Here is an 18,707-nt window from a genome sequence, read left to right as displayed (position 1 = left end):
AGTATCTACCTCCTAGGGCAGGAATATGCAAGTAAAGCATGTAAAGCACTTACGCCCCTGCCCACCTTTGATCCTCTATCCACCAACAAATATTTATTGAGAGCCTACTATTGCCAGGCCCTGGTGATACAGACCCCGTGTCCCACCTGCCCTCCCCAGCTCCTATTCTACAGCTATTCTAGTGGTAGGAGGCAATGATCACATACATAAATACATAATATGTTGAGTGGTGAGACGTGCTTGGAAAGATAAAGCAGGGTAAAGAGGGAGAGAGAGAATGATGGAGTGCTCTGTCAGATGGGGTGATAAAGGTGTCTCTCTAATAAATTGATATTTGAGCTGAGACCAGAAAGAAATGAGGGATTAGTTACATATCCAGAGGAAGAATATTTTGGGGTAGAAGGTGTAACAAACACTCTAAGGTAGGAATCTGGCATATTAGTAAGTGCTCAACAAAAATAGGTGGTGATGGGCGGCCGGATGGTTCAGTTGGTTAGAGCGCAAGCTCTGAACTACAAGGTCACTGGTTCAATTACCGCATGGGATGGTGGGCTGTCCCCCCTGCAACTAAAGATTGAAAACGGCAACTGGACTTGGAGCTGAGCTGCACCCTACACAACTAGATTGAAGGACAACGATTTGGAGTTGATGGGCCCTGGAGAAACACACTGTTCCCCAAAAAAATTTATTAAAAAAAAAAAAGAGTAGATGGTGATGGTATCATCATCTCCACCACCACCACCAACACTCTTCCTTCAGAAGAGAATGAGAGACTCCCACCAATCCAGCGGTACTACACATAACGAGCCCAACCCACTGGCATTGCTATAAATTTCCCTCAAAACACTGCTTTTGCTGCATTCCACAAATTTTGGTGAGTTATGTTTTCATTTTCATTTTGTTCAAAATATTTTAAAATTTCTCTTGAGAAAATAACACACAACAATACACTTCTAAATAACATGTGGCTCAAAGAGAAAATTTCTTTGACCCAGGTGTTACTTAGAAATGTTACTTTGGGACTTGCCAGTCATCTTTCTGTTATTGATTTCTGGTTTAATTCCAAGGTAGTCTGAGAGCAGCCATTGCATGATTTGTCTCCTTTTAGATTTCTTAGGATGTACATTAGGGCCCAGAAGGTGATCTCTCTTGGTGAATGTTCCCTGTGAGTGTGAAAAGAATGTGTATTCTGCTGGTGTCGGAGGAAGTCGTCTACAGATGCCAATTCTATCCATTCAGTTGATGGTGGTGAGTTCAACCCCACTGGTATCAGATTACATCATTTCTGCTCGTTGTGTTCACTTAGGCTCTCTTTGCTTATCTGTGTCTCCCATAGGACTGTGGGCTCCTTCAGGGAAGGGCCTTTCTGAGTTAGTTATGAATCCCAGTGTGAGGGAAACCCAGGGTGAGATACTGCTACACCATCCCAGGGCCCAGGGCACATGGTAGCACTCAGTGTTGGCACAGCTGACCCCCAGGCCTAAAACAAGGGCAACCAGTCCTGTAAGCCCCAGGCCCACAGGCTTTGTGCCAAGGACAAAATCAGCTGTAGGCACTGAGGTCTGAGAACAGAAGCAGCACAGCCTACCACCTCTTGTACCATCAGAGCGGCTGGCATGTACTGAGCATGTGCTAAGCACTTCACATGAATTGTCTATCCTCTGGTTCTCAGAGGGAACCAAAGTTCCCCAGAACTGCAGCATCAGCATCTCCTGGGAGCTTATTAGAAATGCAGGCTCTCAGGCCCCCGCCCAGACCTGCAGATTCAGAACCTCTAGAGGTGCTGACCAGCGATCTGAGTTTACCAAGCACCCCGCACCCCAGGTAATCCTGATGCATGCTCAAGCTTGAGCCCCACTGATCTGATTTTACCCTCACAATAACCCCAGGAGAGGTGGGGACACTGAAGCTTAATGAAGTCAAGTGACTTGCCCAAGATCACACAGCAAATGCATGGCTGGACAAGGTGGAATTCAGTCTTTGTGACTCTAAATGGGGGCACTCTAACTCACCATGCCTCGTACTCTATTTCCTCCGTCCCTGCTCTGATCTCAGAACCTTCTCCCTGGGGTCCAGGTGTCGGGTTGAGAGTCTCAGGGGTCACCACTCAGGAAGTGGCTGAATGTGTCAACAAGACGTCCCTAGCACCTGCCAACATTGCCCCCCCCCAGAGGCCTACCCCACCTGGGAGCAGGCATGGGCGTCAGGGGCAGCTGGAAGGAGGTGGAGGGCTCTGAGTGCTCAGCTCCCTGGCTCCAGAAGGCAGGGCCTTACCGTCCTTCCACAGGTCGGCCACAAACTTGTCCGAGGAGGCATTGAGGAGAGCAGTCACATTGTCATTCAGTGGGTCCATGTTCTTGGTCAGCCAGGCGCTCGCGTTGTAGTCCACCTGCCAAGAACAAACCACCCCACCAGTCAGATGCTCCCACTTCTGTTATGAATGAAGAGCAGGGCCCGAATCCTCCCGTTTCCCACCCGGATGTTCCGAGGTCAGAGAGGAAATGATGTTAGCTGCCATGATGGAAATCCACAAACACCAATGAAGAGACCAACAGATCAGTACTTTAAAGGGCCCTGTGCACAGTAGGGCATCAGCCAGTGGTAGCCATTGCTGGGAAAGCCTGGTCTCTCCTCCTTGCCTTCTCCCAGTAGGCCTCCTCTGGCAATGTCCCTTCTCCAGAGCCTGGCACAATGCCTGTTTCCCCTAAAGGGTATTTGCTGATGGCAAGTACTCTCCCTCACGTCCAAAGTTCTCCCCTCATCGAAAGAAGACTTGACAACAATCCTGGTTTTTAAATTAAGTTTGGGTACCTCTTTTCTCCTCTCTGGTGAACATAATTTTTGTAACTTGGAGATTTTGACAATACAGCTATAAATTCCCAACTTGAACACTGACAGTGGCCAAAGCTTTAATTTTATTATTGTGGCTATGAAATGGAAGGAACTGGTAAAGTAGCTCTGACAGGTTATTATGGGATGTGGGTTATGGTGAGGGCCAGGCCTGACCTGAGAGGGGACTGGGTAGGAAAAAAAAAAAAAAAAACTTGTAAAGTGGGGAAAAGAAAAGCATTACCTCTATGTGCCTAAGGAAACATTACCTCTATGTGCTTAAGGAGTTGGCAAACTTTTTTAGTAAATGCCCATATAATAAATATTTTTAGCTTTGTGGGCCAGTCTGTCGCAACTCTGCTATGACAGCATGAAAACAGCCATAGACGTTATGTCACCAAATAGGTGTGGCTGTGTGCCAATAAAACTTTATTTACAAAAACAGGCTGTGGGCCAGATTTGGTGCATGGCCAGTAGTTTAGCAACCCCTGGTTTAGGGCATTGCCTGTTCCCATGATACAGTGGGGAGACTGGGAGTCAACAAAATTCTCTAAGAGTCTGTAAGCCAGACCAAGCCATGTCTTTTCTACATTAACCAGGAACCTCAGGAGCCATAGGGGAAGGTCCTGCACATTAATATAACATGATGATGAAGAGGAGGAGGAAGAGGAGGAGGAGGGTGAGGGAGTCCATGATGACAATCGTGACAGCCACCCCAGGTTTCCCTGAATGGCACAGGCTGGCAATGGCAACTCCAAGGTCATGATAAGGCAGATTCCTATTGGACCCAAAAGTGGGTTTACTGGTCACCCCATTCCGGTTGGCCCTTCCTGTTGGGTTTAACTTGTAGCAGGAAGAGCCTGTATAAGAAAGAACTGCCTGGCCACCACGGCTGGAATATATTAGAGAGGCTGATACATACATCTGGTGCTTGCAGATGCCTGGACAACTCCCACATAGGACTTGGTTGGGATTTGATCCACACTACACGTCTTCAGGTTCTGCTGTTCCCAAGTTGCTCCTGCTCTGAGCATCCCGCCTGAGCCCCCCAGGACAGAGAGAACCGTGTGACATTCAGCTGGTACCTTGCCGGCATAGTGGATGATGGAGAACTCGGTTTTGTCCTTTAGCTGCTTGGGCTTCTGAAACTTGGGGTGGTTGCCCTGCTCCGTGCACAGCTTCTCCACGAAGGACTTGTCTGTGGCTTTGGGGAACCAGCACTCCTCGTCCAGCAGGGCCAGCACGCCTGGAGGGTTGTTCTGTGGGGGACAAGTAGGGCAGAGACATCACAAGGGCACCCGAGCCTCAGGCTCACCAGAAGAGCTGGTCACCCAAACACACGCATCGGCGGCCCCCAGTTCTATTCCTGAATCTGTCCACATATACAGATGGATTTATGCCCTTCTCCCTCCCCCTAAAAATCTGTCCCCAAATTACCAAGCGTCCCATGGACCGGCATTGGGGACATAAAGGCAGGCACCAACAACAGAACATCTGTTTGCTGCTGCCCCCTAGTGGGCAGCACACACAACAACCCAAAGATTTCACACTGTTGCAAAGAAATTTGTTCCTTTGTATGTAACTTCACCTCAGGGTTTCTTTTAGTAAAGTGCATCCCAGTGGGAGACAGTCTAAATTAAGGTGTCAGGAGCACAGCCTGATTTGTACATGACATTCGCTCGGCTGGAATGGTTGTCACTGTTGGACTCAGATCAGGGAAGCATTTGAGCTCTGCACAAAGCAGGCCTCCCTGAGTCACTCTCCACTTTGGCTTTATCGGGAGTTTAGTTGCTTTATTCGTTTGTCTCGTTTCATTGCCTGCTCCTCCAGGAGGGCAGGGAGTAAGGTCATCTCATTCATGGTGACATCCCTAGACCCCAAAGCGGGACCAGCACATAGTAGATGCTCAGTAAACAGTCACTCAACACAACAATTATTTATTGGGCACCTACTATGTGCACAGTTCTAGAGAGTTTTGGTCACCTCAGTGAACAAAGACTCCTGACTTTGGGAATGAATGGCTGGGAGAGAGGAGAAGGAAAGGGGAGGAAGGGAGAGGAAAAAAAGGAGGAGGGAAGCCAGGGAGGGAAGGAGGGAGGAAGGGAAAAAGGAAAGAAGGAAGGGAGGGAAGGAGGGAGGAAGCAAAGGGAGGGGGGGAGGAAAAAAGGAAAGATGTAAGCAAGGAAGGAAGGAAAGAAGGGAGGGAGAGAGAAAAGGAGGGAGAAATAAAGGAAAATGCCTTTGCTACTCAAATGTGAGTTAAGGGAAAGAGTGACAGTTCACAGGGACCGGTGCTGGGGGAGTCGTGCACCCGGAGAGAAGGGAGGGTCCCCGTGCCGGCTGCACGGGCCCCCCAGGCATGCGAGCTTGGTGCGGGCCTCACCGGCCGCTCGATGAGCTCGATGCAGGGCTGCAGATCCAGCCCGAAGTCGATGAAGTTCCACTCGATGCCCTCGCGCTGGTACTCCTCCTGCTCCAGGATGAACATGGTGTGGTTGAAGAGCTGCTGCAGCTTCTCGTTGGTGTAGTTGATGCACAGCTGCTCGAAGGAGTTCACCTGAGCACAGAACAGCGCAGAGGCCCAGTGAGCAGCTGGGATGAGGAGCCCCCCGCCCCCGAAGCTCCGCCCGGCAGACAGCCCCAGGGCCTGACGCGCTTTCCACAAGACCCGTCCTGCCAAGTCGGCACCCAGAGAGGGCTTAGGCCCCAGCCAATGACCTGTGCTCAGGGACACGGCCTGCGCACACTTTATCGTAAGGGGCCTTATTGCCTCCATCTCTGCACAGTGATTTATGGGAAGAATAACCATGTAAGGTATTTTGGCACCCCCATTTTGCAGATGGGGACACTGAGGCTCAGAGAGGGAATAATTCCATAGTAGGTGGGTTTTAGAACGTCTGTCAACCTCAAGACTTTCCCTGCAACACAAGGGAGCGGGTATTGGTGGCCACGGTTACATTATATAAAGCACAGCAGGACCCTGACAGCAGGCTTGGCTTGGTGGTGACCATGCGGCCCAACTCCGGTGAGTAAAAGTCAGTGAGACTCAATCCCACGATTCTGGTTGGAACTGTTGGAAACAGGTGGAACTGGCTAGAACTGCCGAGCTTGCCAAGAGGCAGGCGAACGCTGTGGCAGCATCTGAACACCATGAGGGGAGAGGCCGCTTGGGAGTGGAGCCAACATGGAGGGCGGGAGACAGGGAGATGGTGGGAGATCAGGTCCTGCCTGTGGGGTCCAGCTGGGTCTCTGGCCTTCTCGGTTTCCCAGGCCGCCAACACCCTCCCCAGGGGACTTCTGTGTCGTCTGCCCTCGAGGACCTAACCTTCACAGCCTCCCACCCCGCCGTAGCTGTCCACCTGCCTTCCTCCCAAACAATGACTTCTCCAAGGGGACACTTCATCCCAGACAACCAAGACCATGGCTGTCACGACGCTGCCAAGCTGTACCTCAAAGATCTCAAATCCAGCGATGTCCAGGATCCCCAGGAATGAAGCCCCTTGCCGGTGGGTCTTGTCCAGGGCTTTGTTCACGCGGCTGAGTATCCAGCGGAAAAGGCGCTCATAGGTGGCCTTAGCCAGAGCTTCTATGGCAAAGTCTGCCTGCAGGGGGAGGGGGGACACCATGATTCCAGGGGGCTGCGCTTTCGCAGGAGCCCAGCTCACGGCTCAGGTTTTATCCTCTCCCTGCCTGTAATGAGTCCTGAAAAAATAAACTGACAAACCAAAAAAAAAAAAAAAAAAAGGAAACTACACTATCTCTGCAACCAGTAGAAAAGCAGCAGTGGTCAGCCCTAAGGAAAGACCGTGTGGATAAGCCAACACTTCCTGTCCGAGGGACCTGGGACAGAGTGCAGCCTGTTTCATCCCAGGGACCATTCAGAGGTGGTCAGTCCTGCCTCTAGAAACGGTACACAGTCATTTCCAGAGATCAACCTCTTAGGCCAGACCTTGTCCCTGCAAGATGATGTCATCAGTGAGAGACTCAGCTGTTCTTGTTCAGTATTGTATCTTCAACACCTGACAGAGGACTTTGAATATTCTAGTATTGGATGGATGGGGGATAAAGAGATGGAGAGATGGATAAGAAGGATAAATGGATGAACAAATATATGGATGGATAGATGGATGGATGATGAATGGATGGATGGATGGATGGATGGGTGATGGATGGATGGGTGATGGATGGATGGGTGATGGATGGATGGGTGATGGATGGATGGGTGATGGATGGATGGATGGGTGATGGATGGATGGATGGGTGATGGATGGATGGGTGACGGAAGGAAGATTCTGCAGGAATAAACAGCAAGTGCATCATTACCTGTTCTTTGGTCTGCGCTTTCTGTACTACGTCCCGCCCGACTTTGATACGTGGAGTCAGGATGGATCTGGTGAAATCCGTCACATTAATTCCCATGAGGTGACAAACTTTCTGAGCAGCTGGATGGAGAAAAGCAGCATCACAAAAGAGAAGGCTTGGAAAGAAAGGCACATTCCATGGGATATTTGTGGTCAGTGGATACACTGGTTTTTTGTTTTGTTTTTTTTGAGAGATGGAGCATGATGGCCAGGAACACACCATAAAAGAGTCCTAACAACTGTCATTAGTGACCCTCACCCCTAGTATTTTACTAAGAGGCAATGACGGGGATGGATGGAGGTATGCCCGAACTGGGGGCTCAAGGTCAGAGAGTTCTAGGTTCAAGTCCTGGCTCCCTTCCCACCTCCTAAGCATGTAGTTTTGAAAAAGCTATTTAACTGCCCAGAGTCTTGCTTTTCTCGGCTTGTAAACAGAATCAGCTCTTTGGTACCTTGTGGGGTTGTCAATGGGAATAAGTGAGGTAACGTATATAAAGTGTCTGACATACAGTTAGCTATTCAATAAATATCTGCTCCACGATTCCAAGAGATGTGTTACAGCATTGTTTATAGTGGCTAAATATTGGAAACAACTTAACTGTCCATTGATATGGGAGCAAACGTATCAGGGTATGTTTCATAAGATGGAATACCAACTAGTAAAGGAGTGACTTCCCTTTTCCCTCTTTCTCTCTAGACCAGTGGTTTGCAACTGGGGAAGATTTTGCACCCACAGGACATTCGGACAATGGCTGCAGACATTTTTTGGTTGTCACACTTGGGGATGCCACTATTGAGGAATCCCAATCTAGACAATGGTGAGTGTAAAGTAGAAAAAAAAAGTTGCAGAATGATGTCTACAGGGTGATATTATTTATGTAAATTAAAACACACTCACAAAGCAACACTGTATATTGTTCTGTTTGACATGTGAATGAAAGCCTAAAAGTGAGCCTGGAACAGTAAAGAACAATTGTGGTTGCCAGGAAGGGGGTTGGGGGAGGGAAGAGATGGGACCCAGGTGGGAGAACAAGAAATAGCAATGTTATCTACACTGTTTTGTTTCATTTTAAAGACAAAGCAGTAGTAGAAAAGATTCACAAACATCAATTCTGGATGGGGGGACACGTGGGTACTTGCTATATTAATGTGTGTACTTCTGTATTTAAAAACTTTTTCTCAAAAAGAAAAAAAAAACCACTATTAGCTGCTTTTTAAACACAAAGACTAATGCTGCATGATGGTTTGCCCAAGTAAGGTGGACAATAAATAAAGTGGTTTTAGGATTTTTCCCCATCTCTTTACAGGGATGATTTTGGGGTTCCTCTTTTCCTGAAGGTCTCTCCTGGGAGTGAGGACATCTTTAACTTGCCATATTGGCAAGCATTACATCTAAGAAACAACTGACAGGTCAAAGGGAGGGTAAGCTCTAGCGGGCTTGCAAAAGCAACAGAGCAGACAGCCTGGGGCAGCGGTGTTGAGGCCAAAGGTGAATGAGCTGGAAACCTACGTGTTCCTTTCGGCTCAGCCCCCAACAAGCACAGTGGTGACCAAGCGGTCTTTTCATAACACAAAACACTGCTTTTCTGCAGGTGGGGCTGTCTGATGTAAGAAAAAAAAAATCACAGGACACCCAGTTAAACTTGAATGTCAGATAAACAACGAACACATTTTTAGTATCAGTATGTCCCAAATATTGCCCAGGACATACTTATAATCAGAAGTATTCCTTCTTTACCTGACATTCGAGTTTAACTGTGCATTTTATATTTTATCTGGCAATTCTGCAGAGAAACTTGAGGTCTCGCCAGCAAGACCACATGTGTCATAAGAAATGGGGCACACAGTACGTGCTAAAAAATATTGTTAATTCCCCCCACATAACCTCATCCAGAAAAAACAACCAAAGACGGAATGGGACCCTCCCTCTTGTCACCAAAGTCACCAGTTATTGGAAAGGGCGGCAAGCACCTGTGTTATCCGGCATGGACGCCTGGTCTGTGTTTCGTTCCTTCTTGAAGACGATATTGCCAAGTTGTAGGACGGATGACACCACTTTCAATATGGCTGCGGTGAGGAAAGAAGAGCCGATTAGACACAGACACCAGCAACAAGATGCTCTGGAGGTTTGGAGTCTAAAAGGCACTGGGGACCCAGTGCAGCCTACATTATTTTTTCTCTTAAAGAGACTCGATTCTGAGCTTTTAAGAGAAAACCAAATCACCCCAACTCCCTGTCAGTGGGACAGAAAACCTGGCCGGGAGAGCAGAATATTTTCAGAGGACTGCTAAAACCTTGTGCTACAATGGAATACTATGCAGCAGGGGTTGGCAAACTATAGCCTGTGGACCAAATCCAGGCCACTGCCTGCCATGGCAAATAGGGTGTTATTGGAACACGGTGTCAATAAAGTTTTATTGGAACACAGCCACGCTCATTCACCTACATGTTGTCTATAGCTGTTTGCGTGCCATGACGGCAGGGTTGAACAGTTCCAACAGATATGCCCACGAAGGCTAAAATATTTACTACCTGGCCCCATTTGTCAACCCCTGCTACACAGCAAAGAAAATGAATGATTTAATACTAAAAACAACAAAATGTCTGTATGTCACAAACCAAATGCTAAAAAAAAAAAAAAAAGACGCCAAATGCAAACAAGCACATACCATGTTAAGTCCATTTGTGGAAAGTTCAAGAACAGGCAAATTGGGGATAACATGAGCTGCCTCATAGGGTTGTAGTGATTAAATAGTGCCTATTAAAGCACTTACCATATTGCTTTGTCACCTGATGTCTTCACTTTTAATATAAGCATTTCCACGTAAGTCACGGTTTTTCTAAAACCATGTAAATGGCCCCATCATTGTCTTTAATAAGGTCAAAAGATAGTAAGTCCTCTACCGATCAGCACTGTACTTTGCTCCAGCATTTTATTATTTAAATAAAACTGGACATCCTGGCACATGATAAAGAGGGGGGATTTAGCAAATGCCTAGACACAGCAAGTACTTAATCATTAGTTGTGGTTTTTTTTTTTAAAGCAAAGATTAGAAGCAAAACTGACTCATGTCCCAAATAAAATGAATTACTCTTGGAGAGCCCATGTCATTCAGGAAGGGACACTGTTAGCACTGGATTCTGATGTGGGACCCTGGCCAAAATCCACAAACACCGTCCATTTGTCAACTGACCCCCAGTGCCTTCTTTTCATGGGCCCCAAGTTATCTCGGGAGGAGCTACCCCTCCCCAGAGCTGCATTTCAGCAAACCTTGGTGCTATTTTGGGGCTCTAAAGGGGCGTGGGAAGAAAGGGAAATTTTCCACCATCTTTCCCTGGCGCTCCCAAAAGAGATTAACCTTGAACATGAGGACACGTCTAACCCAGAAGGAAAAGTGCTTCTTGAAGCCTGCTGCCTCAATTACTCGCTCTCCCCAATCCTCTGCCCACACGATCTTGATGAGGCCAACTAGCTTTCTACATCCATCTCCAGAGCTTTGCACGACCCTGGTTCTAACAAGTATCTCAGGAATATGCACGCCAACCTAGGCCAACCAATAAGACTCAATGAGACTCCACTCAGGGACTCAAGCAGGGAATCCACTCTGCTCTTTTCCACTGGATGTAAGGGCTGGAGCCACAGCAGCTATTTTGCTGCCAAGAAACCACAGGCTACCTAAAGACAATATTGATGACAGACCAGGTTCTAGAGACATCCTTTGAGCCCCTAGACTTGCGGTACCTAAAACCAGTTTCCCTGCAAATTATTCAGCTCTATCAGTGAATCATTTTCCTTTCTGTTTAAGCCAATTTGGGTCACTTGTAACTGAAAGAGTCTTAACTTATGCAGCCCCTTTCCTAAAACACCTATAAACCACCTAAAGTAATATTCATTTTTCTTCTTTTTTTTTTTTTTTTTTCTGAGAGGGTGGGGAATTTAGAGAGTAGAAATCTGTCCTGACCAGAGAAGAGTCGCTAACTGGTTCCAGTGGAACCGAGAACGTGAATCCAGGAGTCCTCACTGGCCCCCACACTCAAGGTATGAAGACTTACACAGCTGCTCGTCTTCATTGAAACCCATGATTCCCATGGCCTCCAAGGTTTCCAGGAACATTTCATCATCCTGGGCAGCCGGGATGGGCACATAACCATTGGAGAGGAACGTGTAGTTGCTGAAACCCTCCAAAAGCAAGTCGCCTAGAAGAGGAGGAAGATGGGGCGTGGTCAGCAAGACACGCTACTACTCGACCATGAGACAGGAACCTGGTAAAAGATCTGGGCCATGATCATTTCTTTCCCTTTCCCAAGACTTGGTTGGTTTAAAACCTTCCTTCTGCATCATCACATAGATGGCCTCACCAACCATCACCAGCCTTGTACAGTGGTCCAGGTTGTGCACTGCTCCAGGGTACCTGGCAACTGAAATCCAGCCTTGACTCTGCTGGCTAAGCAGAGTTGCCTTTACCCAGAGGAATGGACACCTTTATCTCAACTGCTCAAAGGAACTCTGCCTTCAGGAACAAAGCTGTCTTTATCCATTCATTTATTAACGTATGTAAAATAAAATCATACATGCCTATGAATTTTAAAAATAAATTACTACCAAAAGTTTATAATACAAACACAATCCCCTATCCCACCCCTTCTCCAGCTCCTACCTTACCCGACAATAACTGCTTTTATCTCTTTTAGCTGTTTCTTCTGGTAGTTAAACCATCATCTTGATATATAACAGGCCTGCTAATATTATGTTTATGTAGCATGTATAACAGGCTATTTCTGAATATGTCAAAATTAGATTGTATCTATTGACTTGCTGCTATGATAAAGACTGAGCTCTTGTACAGCTGACCCAACTCTTTGTAGATGAATCAATAGATAAGGTTTACACCAGGCGTTGGCAAATCTGGTTTGCTGCTGCTTGTTTTTATAAATAAAGTTTTATTGGAACACTCCCATTTCCTTGTCTACTGTTGATGGCTGCGTTCATGCTACAACGGCAGAGCTGAGTTGTTGCAACAGAGACCATATGGTACCCAAAGCCGAAAATATTTACTACCTAGCCTTTTAGCAACAACTTTTGCCAGCTCCTAGTTTATACTTTTACATCTATTGAACACTTCTCTGTAAGGTCGTATTCTGTGGCTACATACCTTTCTTGTTATTCAGCCTCTCCCTTCTCCCCAGAATTCATAATTGCTTCCTTTTTTTTTCTCCCACGATTTGCTTTTATAACATTGTTTGCTTTTATAACACCCTCCAATACATCAAGTGTCCTCTTCCACCTCGATCTTTAATGAGGCTGGATTTTATTATCCTTTTGGAGGGAAGCCAGTGAGGTACTTTTATTTTAAAACAACGGTCTTTTATGAGTCAAGTCATCTGGAAGACATTTGACAAACTCGAGGTGAAATCGACCCTAAACACCACTTAACTCAAGCCCTTGGATTAACTGAAATGCCTGACAAGTCACAAGGATTTGGGTCTTGGCCAAGACTTCATTATCCAGACGATGGATAAATTTTAAAATATTTGATTTTTTCTAAAAGCCTAACCTCTTATCAAGAATATAAATGATCCCTAGGAATTTTAGTTGTCAGCCTTACTCTTGTCCAATTTCTGGAAGACTAGAGGCAGAGCCCAAAACTGAAACCCAAGTCACCAAACAACCAAACGGTTGACTTTGGTGCTAACCAGAAGGAGGAGAGATATAAACATTTTTCCCTGGACACCCCATAGTGTCCAACTGGAACTGCTAATTTACCTATTTGCTGGTGTATAACTGCCATTCAACATCCTCCCTTTTAACCAAAATTGCTCCAGACCGCCAAGCTTCGAGATGAAATAATGAATACTGCCTCCCCCTAGTGGTGGCACATCACATCGCAATCGAGCTCATTCTTGACCAAAATCATGAACCCTGGACCACAAAACTGACGGGAAGCAAAGTTTGTATTGTTCTCCTAAAATTTTAGACTCAAACTTTTTACTAGAATGTACACCACACCATGTACCTATATGCACAGGTATATTCCTTTTTTCAGCTAGGTGATTTATATATTCTTCTAAGAATTAGTCGATTACTACATGTCTAGAACATATTTCCTAATGAAAAAACTAGTATATTGTTTTTACGTGAAAAAATATTTTCCCTACAACAGAGGATGGCAGACTATGGCACACTGCCTATTTTTGTAAATAAAGTTTTATTGTAATATAGTTATGCCCATTGGTTCATATAATTGCCTATGGCTGCTTTTTGTATTATGTACAACGGCAGAGCTGAGCAGTCGTGACGGAAATTGTGTGGCTGCAAAAAGCCTAAAAGATTTACTATCTAGTCCTTTACAGAAAGTGTGTTGACTCTGCCCTATAAAGGCCACTTCAAACTCACTTGCAAAACATATATAACGAAAAGTGCTTACTTCCACTTCCCCTCCAAATTCCTTATAAAAACACATCTTATATACTTGCAAGTTTTATAAGTTGGCAAATACAGCAACTGTCTCTCTCCTTTCCTGGAAGGCACAGATTGTGTCTAACTGAATTGACGTCTTCCAGTCTAATTGGACTTGACTGGCTAATTATCTAATGCCTGACTGGACTCAATGTCTATACCACATCGTAGCTGCTCAGTAAATGAGAATGACTGAACAAACGCCACAGTCACTCACTGAAAGGAGATGAGGAATGACATACCTGCCACCCAAAGGCATGGTTCTTTCCCTGGCAGGATCTCAGACTCTGTTTTAATAGCCAATCGATTAATGCTGGATGATAAAGAAAGGGATGGCTGAAAGCTCCCAACACTCGTCACTTACTTTTCATCTTCTCCTTGGCTCCGGCAATCATATAGTAAAAGATGTGGAACGCCCTCTCGTCTCTGGCTTGGCGAATCGCCCGTGACTTTTCGAGCAGATCTGGTTTGGGAGTTGTTAAGAATTCTGGGGATACCATGGGTGTTCCCCATGCAGAAACTCAACCTTCCTCCCCAAGATGGGCCAGGTCAAGCCATCCATGCCTGATTCACACGGGTTGACCTTCCAGTTCTGGCTCACAGATCCAAAATGAGACCTGTGGGTGCAGCTGGTAGACCCCCAGCCCAGAGAGAAGTGAGGGAGAACAGATGGGAAAGGAAAAGTATAAAAAGACAGGAGTCAAAAAAACCCCAGGACGAAAGACCCCAACAACCATTACCAACTCCTCTTCTGTAGAGTGAGCTGCCTTTAGATATTACAGAGTCAAAATAATTACTCTTCTATGATTTAAGAATCCCTGTGCTGAGTGTTTAACACCCATGGTCTCATTTAAGCCTCACAAACTATCCTAGAAAGTAAGGGCAAAGATTATTTGCATTTTCAATATAGGGAAACTGAGGCTTGGGTAGGGAAGTCATTTCCCAAGAGTACGCAGCTAGGAGGTAGTGAAGCCAGGGGGCTGTGGTGGCCAAAACACCCCAGCCCAGGGGTTGGACTTCACAGAACTGGGTGCCAGTCCTGGCTGGCAGAGTGACCTTGACCCAGCCAACTAACCTTGGAAGGGAGACTGTAAACATACCTCAATAATTAATCTAAGAAGAGCTGTTCTGCCATGGCGGGTGGGGTGGAGACCATGTGGTTGAGGATGGTGGGGGAGGGCACATGGGTGGCTGGGCTGTTGTACCAAGTGGAATAAAGAGACTATAAATGGCCTCTGTGTGCTCTAAGCAAAGACTAACTAACAATAACGTCACAGCCACCACATATTAGAGGCTTACTTTGGGCCAAGGGCCGTGCCTGTCATTTAACCACAATTTAAGTACAGTTCCACAAGTGGGTGCTGTTATCATTCCCATTTTACAGGTGGCAAAACTGAGGCTCAGAGAGGTTAAGTGACTTGCCCAAAGCCCCACAGCTAATATGCAGAGCTGAGACGTGGACTCAGACCCGTAACACTCTAAAAGCCACCCTCTCATCCAAGGCACCAAAATGCCACCAAAACACTCCCCTGGGTCCTGCCACTGCCAAGCAGATGCTCCACAAGCAGCTATGAAAACACAATACCCTTGAGCCTGAGAAGCGGCCGTTAATGCCATGTTGATGAGTCACTGAACCCCAGACCTCGTCCCAGAGTGCAGAAATTTCTCACTCGGTTCCATTTCACTATCCAGAGTCTCAGGACATGCTCTACGTGTCATCTGCAACACGGCCATGCCTCTGGGCAACTTCTGTTTCCACCAATTTCCTATCTGTGGCTGGAGCTGGTCACAGACCAGCTACCTAAGCAGGACAAGGGGTTCTGGGCTTGGCTTTGGACCACGCCTCTCTAAGGATGAAGATCACACGATAGCCAAGCTCAACCGGCCCTTACTCTGTCCCTGGCATGGTTCTTAGTGAAATAATTATGGGAATTAATTCACTCTACTCTCCTGACACGTCCGTGAGGTAGGTGCTATGATCATCCCCATTTCACTGATGACGCACAGAGAGGTTGAGTAACTGGCCCAAGGTCACTCAGCTAGGGAGAGGTCAACCCAGAATTAAACACAGGCTGTTTGGAGCTCAAACCCGGGTACCACCACACCACAATGCCTGCTTTTAAGGGAGATTTGTTCTGGAAGGCACCCCAGAGCCTCAGGACAGACGGGCAGCACTTGTGTCTTTCTCGGGCCCCCTTAGGCTCTGGGCAGGTTGGCTGTGGGGGGTACCATGTGGCCCGGGCTCAGCAAAGGATACACGTCTCAATGTTGGCTCCCACGATATAACCGGTGACGTCAAAGTTGATACGGATAAACTTGCCCTACCAAGAGGAAAGCACAGGTCAAGGTCGGTTCCCCAACCTCAGCCCCTCATGCCCTCCTGCAGGCAAGTGGGCAGGAAGAGGTCAGTGAGCATTTGGGGCGGGGCGGGGAGGGCGGTCCACAGGGCAGAGTCTCAGGTCTCTCAGGCCAGCTTGTCAGAAGGAACCACCATCTGCAGCACTGGGATGAGGAGGTCCTGTTGGCAGGTCTGGGCCGTGTTCCCAACCTGGGGGCTCATCTGATCTCTCCCATTGGAGAAGACGTCCAATCCCCCTGCCCTCTGTCTCAGCGGAACGACAGAACCAAGGACAGCGGCTCCTGCATCTGGCAGTGCCGGCCCTTTCCTACTTTCCTGATAGATGGCAAAGGATCGCATCCTTTCCCCCACCCTGAGGTATTCAGCTGTGCCGACACAATCCCCTCCAAAGTCATTGCAAGGGCAACGGGCTGTCACGTGATGAGGGGCTACTCCTTTCAGGGGATGCAAAGGATGCTGGGTGTCCTGCAATGACTGGGAGCGTCCCAGACACCAAGCACTGCCCACATCCCCTATGACTTTCAAATGTCCCACCTAACATTCAAGGAAGTGAAAAACCTGTTTGCAATGAGCTGACCTAGAACCTAACCCTGTTTTAGACAAAAACACACACAGAAAACGTTTTAAATTGTTGTTCTAATAGAAGAACGTCACATCTACATAACTCGAGAGCAAATTGTTCTTCGGTTCAGAGCTTTCCCAAGAGTATGTCGTCATTTTGGAAAATCCCATCCCAAGGTATCAGTCCCCAGACAAGCCGCCTTGTCTCAGTCTGTATTTGTAGCTGTCACTCATGGGCCCAGTGATTCTGCATATAAGTACAAGGGTCTATTTCACTGCGTCTTCTGTCGTCGGGCCTGAGCGCTCATCTGCTGAAATGCACGTTTTAATTCTGAATGGTTTGGCTTTGTTCCTCCTTCATATTACGGTTAGGGTATCACGCTGCTGATGTGTTTTCATCTGATGTGTGTAGTAAGTGATGCTCTCCATGAAAGGAAAGGGGACATCGCATATTTGTTATAAAAAGTGGGTGTTGGGGGTGACAGGGCTGGGACCCCATGTGATGCAGGACATAGGGATGCTGGGAAGAGCAGCATGAAGGGGCAGGGCAGAGGTTTTCACAGTCTGTCACAGGGTCTCATCCCGGTGAGTGACAGTTCTGAGGGACACCCTCCAATCAGCAGAGGCCCCCTGATGACGGGAATGCAGACCAGTCTTTCCTCAGAATTCCCTCTTTCAAACATCCCTCTGACTCCCCTCCAGGGGCCACCGCTTCTTTGGTACAAGAAAATAGTTTTTGTCTAGGTGTCATCGATCATCGACTTTGAGGGTTCTCCTGCTCCCGTTAGGCTCAAGTGAGAAAGGGGAGGCCCCTGGAGCCTGGGGAAGCGTGTGGCACCTCCTGCTTCACTGACTGTCGGCTCCCCAACTAGACAGGCCACAAGCTGGAACCACATCTGAATTGTTCACCTGTGATCCTGTGAGCCTAGTTCAGTGTCTGGTATACAGTAGGTGCTTAATAAAAATTAACCGAGCAAATGAAAACAATAAGACAATTTTGTGCCATAAAAATGCCCACCAGAACAGTTGTACACAGTAGGTGCTTAATAAATATTTGCTGCAGGACATATGTGCCTGGTACACCGTAGGTGCTCAATTTGTGTTTTGCTGAACACGTGAATGAGTATTGGATATGAGTGTCTAGCACCTACTAGGTACTCAGTAAATAGTCACTGAATCGACTATGAATGTTAAATGCCTAATAGGGTGCCTAGTACACAATACATTCGCAATATTTGTTAATGAACACTGAATGAAAGAAGGAAGGGACAAGGGCCAGGAGGGGCCCTTGCAGGGCTGTAAAGTCAAGACAGGACTGAAAACACAGTAAAATGCTTTTGTGACGTCTATATCCCTTCCATCTCAGACTCCCCCTGCAAACACACTCTGCTTTCTTTCTTTCTTTCTTTCTCCCCCACCCCACACTCTGCTTTCTCAGGCAGGAGAGGACACCATGGCACCTGAGCCTTTTCCAGAAAACCCACATGGCTTTGCTACTTACAAATCGTGAGGAGTTGTCGTTCTTGACCGTTTTGGCGTTGCCGAAAGCCTCCAGAATCGGGTTTGCTTGTAGAAGCTGCTTTTCCAGCTCACCCTAAAATTCATTCACATCTAGTTACCGGTGAAAGAGACCCAGGCACTGAAAGTTCGGCCCTAGATGGATATTGTCCCAAAACTCAGGCCATAACCCACAGGTTCTCTCCATCTTATTTCTTACCTCCTCTGGGCCCACAAGGCTAATGTCCATATTTACTCGAGAATTTCAGAAGAGAAGCAACTGGCTGAGCTCCTGAAAGCTAGGACCTCTGCGCCCCAGGAAGGCTACTTTTTCCTAGATAGGGTCTGCTCATTTAGGCAATACCACTGCCACTCAGAACTTGTGCACTGCACAATACCAGGGATGTCATTTACATCACGTAGATGGCGCTCCACGGAGTTGTGCAGTGCACAACCTGCCCAAGTGTACACGGCAGTTGCTGCTTCTGTTTAACAAGCAGCCATCTTCAAGCTAAACCACTACAGTCTTTCTCCTCCTGATGGTTTCAGTTGCAATTTTTCCTTTCTCAGAACTAGGTTGCTGGAGTCTCCTATGGAAGACAAGTAAGGAATGGGTAAAACCCACCAGGAATACGTTTAACCG

The 18,707-nt window shown here is 47.1% G+C and overlaps 1 protein-coding gene and 1 long non-coding RNA gene across 6 annotated transcripts in view; one reads left to right on the top strand and one right to left on the bottom strand.

The window, feature by feature from the left end:
• The window catches only part of MYH11 (myosin heavy chain 11), a 93,652-nt gene that overhangs the window by 27,686 nt on the left and 47,259 nt on the right, over positions 1 to 18,707 (bottom strand). For all 5 annotated transcript variants that reach the window (XM_074322777.1, XM_074322774.1, XM_074322779.1 and 2 more), the window contains 10 exons: positions 18,069 to 18,161; positions 15,905 to 15,968; positions 14,012 to 14,110; positions 11,244 to 11,387; positions 9,162 to 9,257; positions 7,153 to 7,271; positions 6,279 to 6,431; positions 5,213 to 5,386; positions 3,915 to 4,088; positions 2,275 to 2,389 (listed from right to left, as the gene is read on the bottom strand). In XM_074322777.1, coding sequence (XP_074178878.1) covers positions 2,275 to 2,389; positions 3,915 to 4,088; positions 5,213 to 5,386; positions 6,279 to 6,431; positions 7,153 to 7,271; positions 9,162 to 9,257; positions 11,244 to 11,387; positions 14,012 to 14,110; positions 15,905 to 15,968; positions 18,069 to 18,161 — 1,231 coding nt within the window. The remainder of the gene's footprint in view (positions 1 to 2,274; positions 2,390 to 3,914; positions 4,089 to 5,212; positions 5,387 to 6,278; positions 6,432 to 7,152; positions 7,272 to 9,161; positions 9,258 to 11,243; positions 11,388 to 14,011; positions 14,111 to 15,904; positions 15,969 to 18,068; positions 18,162 to 18,707) is intronic.
• On the top strand, positions 136 to 11,245 carry LOC141569465 (uncharacterized). The gene is made up of 4 exons (XR_012493146.1): positions 136 to 874; positions 1,109 to 1,248; positions 7,888 to 8,008; positions 11,118 to 11,245. It is a non-coding gene; the product is annotated as an uncharacterized LOC141569465 (long non-coding RNA).

Source organism: Rhinolophus sinicus, linkage group LG18, assembly GCF_036562045.2.
Source record: "Rhinolophus sinicus isolate RSC01 linkage group LG18, ASM3656204v1, whole genome shotgun sequence".
Lineage (NCBI taxonomy): Eukaryota > Metazoa > Chordata > Mammalia > Chiroptera > Rhinolophidae > Rhinolophus > Rhinolophus sinicus.
The sequence above is the reverse complement of the archived record's forward strand: the minus strand, read 5'-3'. Positions and strand labels throughout refer to the sequence as shown.